The sequence below is a fragment of the Leuresthes tenuis genome, unplaced genomic scaffold (genome assembly GCF_036924035.1).
Source record: "Leuresthes tenuis unplaced genomic scaffold, fLeuTen1.0.hap1 SCAF_23, whole genome shotgun sequence".
NCBI lineage: Eukaryota > Metazoa > Chordata > Actinopteri > Atheriniformes > Atherinopsidae > Leuresthes > Leuresthes tenuis.
In genome coordinates, this window is record NW_027325377.1 from 23,570,726 (window position 1) to 23,574,235 (window position 3,510).

The 3,510-nt window shown below is 40.1% G+C and overlaps 2 protein-coding genes across 2 annotated transcripts; one reads left to right on the plus strand and one right to left on the minus strand.

Moving 5' to 3' along the window:
- Nucleotides 1-66: 66 nt before the first annotated feature.
- stmp1 (short transmembrane mitochondrial protein 1) lies at nucleotides 67-2,034 on the plus strand. The gene is made up of 3 exons (XM_072377565.1): nucleotides 67-235; nucleotides 437-490; nucleotides 1,537-2,034. Exons 1-3 carry the CDS (start codon nucleotides 221-223, stop codon nucleotides 1,606-1,608), a joined length of 141 nt encoding a protein of 46 aa, XP_072233666.1. The 5' UTR covers nucleotides 67-220; the 3' UTR covers nucleotides 1,609-2,034.
- Nucleotides 2,018-3,007, minus strand: LOC140282958 (small lysine-rich protein 1). The gene is made up of 3 exons (XM_072377564.1): nucleotides 2,612-3,007; nucleotides 2,468-2,490; nucleotides 2,018-2,382 (listed from the first exon to the last, which is right to left on the minus strand). Exons 2-3 carry the CDS (start codon nucleotides 2,471-2,473, stop codon nucleotides 2,143-2,145), a joined length of 246 nt encoding a protein of 81 aa, XP_072233665.1. The 5' UTR covers nucleotides 2,474-2,490; nucleotides 2,612-3,007; the 3' UTR covers nucleotides 2,018-2,142.
- Between the last annotated feature and the right edge of the window lie 503 nt (nucleotides 3,008-3,510).

Below are 3,510 nucleotides of genomic sequence, written 5' to 3' on the forward strand. Positions count from 1 at the left end.
ACAACTCAAGGTGAGGAAAAGACTACGATAGAGCTGGCCCCGGAAGTAACGCGAGAGTAAGTATTATCGCGCATGCGCATATGTTTGTTGTGAGAGGCTAGCTTTGTTAGCCGAATGGTTTGGTTGATTTTGCTCCTCAAACTTCGGAGTAACTTCCTGCGTTTTCCACAGCCAAGTTCGTTTGCTGTGTACAGACCTTAATCGATACAACTATTCAACCATGTTGCAGTTTCTGGTAAGCTGAATTCTCATTATCATCCATAATATCGTTCTTTTTTGTCAGGATGCTGACTCCTATTAGCATATTAGAAAGTGCAAACGGGCTAGTGTTGGGGCTAATTGAGATTATTTTTCCTGATTAAAAGTTTAAATTCTTTAGCAGCCACTTGACAATGACTTAATAGTGATTAATGTACCTAATGTTGTTTCTCTCCAGGCTGGCTTCACTTTGGGAAATGTTGTGGGAATGTACCTCGCACAAAACTATGAAGTAAGTTGTATTTCTTTTTTTTTTAATTATCTCTCCTCTGTGTTATCCTTCAGCTGAGGGGCCGAGAACCCAAATCTACAAGCACTTAACCCCAGAACTATTCACACCACCTCCTCAATGACTTTCTTGGTTACAAACTTTAGCGGCACGTTTCTTTGCCTTGTTTATCATCGTCCCAACTTATTTTATTTGACCCTTTTCTCTCTACTTTTTGCTGTGTTTGTGTCAGACTTTTCTCCCCTCTTGAGTCTCAATCTACTCCCCTTTTTACATGGATCACCCAAGGTCCAAATCCAAATATTACCACCATTTCTTACCTGGTGAATAAGAGCCAAACTTATCCTTATAAATGTCTAAAACTACCGAAAATGATATTATTTTAGATCGATATTAATTGTGAGAAAGTTTGTGGAATGATTATCGGTCCACCCTGTGAAAGTGGCCTTAAAATATGCTTCTTAAGTGCCTCCTCTTTTGCAAAGTTTAATGAACTCAAACTGGGAGGAAGTCACAGGCGTTATTATCCTAAATAAAAGTTATTTAAAGTTATCTAACCCTAACCCAAGTGTCCAGTTCTGGATAAAATTGCTGGATAAAATTACCCAGAAGTATCAAAGCAGCTATGATCAGAGCTGTTTGGATTCTTTAAGTGCTTCCTATTTCATGGCCTTTCAGCTTAGAAAACATTGGACTATCGTTTATAACAGAGAGGAGTTAAATCCATCCCATACATCATTAACTGGGATAAAAAAATACGAGTGTTAACAGCCTGTGAGCAGCCTGTGACAGCAATACCTTTCACTTTTGTGCCTTTTTGTTTCCTGGTGGGGAAAAAAACCAACCATGACCGTGTTCCCACAGGGTCAGGGCTTTGTAATACTTTGGGTTGTTTTGTTTCAGGCCCCTGTGTGACAGTAAAGAGCATAATGAGAAAAGATACTGTAGAAAGAACATAAAGAGGCAGAAAATCGGTGACATCTGTCACACTTTGTCTAAACATGGTTTTATTAGACCGGATTAACCTCCATGTTCTGTGTCCTGTTTAGGTTCCCAACATAGCCAAGAAATTTGAGGCCTTTAAGAAGGACGTGGAGGCCAAGAAGAAACCCCCGGAGTGAGAAAAGAGGGACCACAGCAGACCTCCTGAGCAGAGAAAACTATTTATTTTACAGGGATTTTGTGAAATATGTATGAAAATTAAAGCAGTGCCTGGAACAATATTCGTTTCTTCTTTTAGTTTCAAATGCAGGTTTGCCTGTTCTTATATGATAAGTCATGCAGAGACTGAATTTAAAGTAGTGTAACTAACTGGTGGGACCACTTTGAGTCCAGTTTGGTGGCGCTGGCCTTCTCCATGATGCAGTGTGGTGTTAGTAATTTAAACAAGCTGATCACTGTCACCAAAGCAGCTCTCTAAAATGCATTGTATTGTACAAAAAGCTTCCATATTGTCAATAAAAACTGCCAAACATTTTGTCGTATGAGCACAAACACAATTCTGAATCGTTCATCTCATAATAAAGTTGCAGATGGTGAAATTTGAAGTCTTGGCTCGTTAACTTGTCAAACTGGGTGTACGTTACAACTCCACCCTCCAGATGGCGCCAAAACAGCATCTGAGCCCCCCTGCTCGTTCTGGCAAAATTTCTGATCTACTTTTTCTTCCGTTTGGTTCCCTTTTTCTTCTTTTTCTTGGCCGATTTTGGCCACCCAAAGCCTCTGAACTCCAAGCAGTGTGCTGCATTGTGGGAAATGTAGTAGAGGTTCTCCATGGCTGCAGGGCTGAAGATGTCCACCTCATTCTCGGTACATTTGGCACTAGAGGACGACTTCTTGGTTTTTTTTGGCCTCCGAGTCTTCTTGTGGGACCCTGATTTTCTGGATTTGTTTGGCTGCAAAAAAAACCCCATTTAAGGCTATTCTCTCAGTTTACATTTTATTACTGTAGATATGTTGAATTACTATTAAATACTCTACCATCATGAAAGATGTTTCCTCATCTGCAAGACACAATACATACAAAAAGCAATGATTGCTTTTTCCTTCTCACTATGATAAAAGATTGTTTAACTGTGATTTAGGATGAAAAATGCTAGAAATGGTGAGTTAAAACGATCTTACCAGTTCTGGGCTTGGCACTGGGCGTTTCTGTGGCAACCGAGTGGTATTTGTTTGTGTGCGGTTGTCGTAGAAACAAATGAAGGGGCTGGTCTCTGTGACAAAGCTCCAGATTCCTCTGAGATAACCAGCCCTTCAAAACCCCTCCAAACTTACTCTGCTGCTGTTCACATATTTAATGTTACGTGTTCTTTTCTAGAAAATATAGTCAGGCGAAAAATAACAGACACCCTCTTTTTAATTCTAAAGTTTTACATAATCAAGACTCTTAAAAGAAAAGGATGAAAATGAGAGAAAAATAACATCAGATCAGCAACAACAACACAGCATATCATGTCTATTTCACAAAAACTAAGTACACCCCCCCAACAGCCTGCAGGATCACATTTTGGTGACTCTTCAGTATCTGTTGATGCAACATGACCAAACAGCTCCACTTTGGTCTCAGTAAAGCTTTTAAAGCCCAACTCTGTCTACTTTTCCAGAACTTTGTTCCTCACCCGAGCGGAGAATTCCTCAGTCTGATAACTAAAGGAGCCTGAGGAGCCCGAACCTGGAGCAGATATCAATGATGAGGTGGGCTTTTTGTATTCATTTATGTGGAGATTACGTATGAAGAAGCTGAATAGATTTGCTCTCAATACCAAGAAAACAAAACAGGAAACGCTCGAAGAGGGTGAATGCTTTAGCGAGGCACTGTACAGCAAGAACACGCCAATTTAGTTTAAACGTTTTAACCATCGATCAGCCTAATTACGCATTGAGTCATGGGTTTGGGCTCCTGAGGTCAAACACCGTCGATAATTAAAGCAGGAATAAAATGAAAGAAACAGAAAATCATACAACGGATAGAAAAAAGGAAGCCAGCCGACTGCCATCACCACTTTAATCTTCAGAAGTTG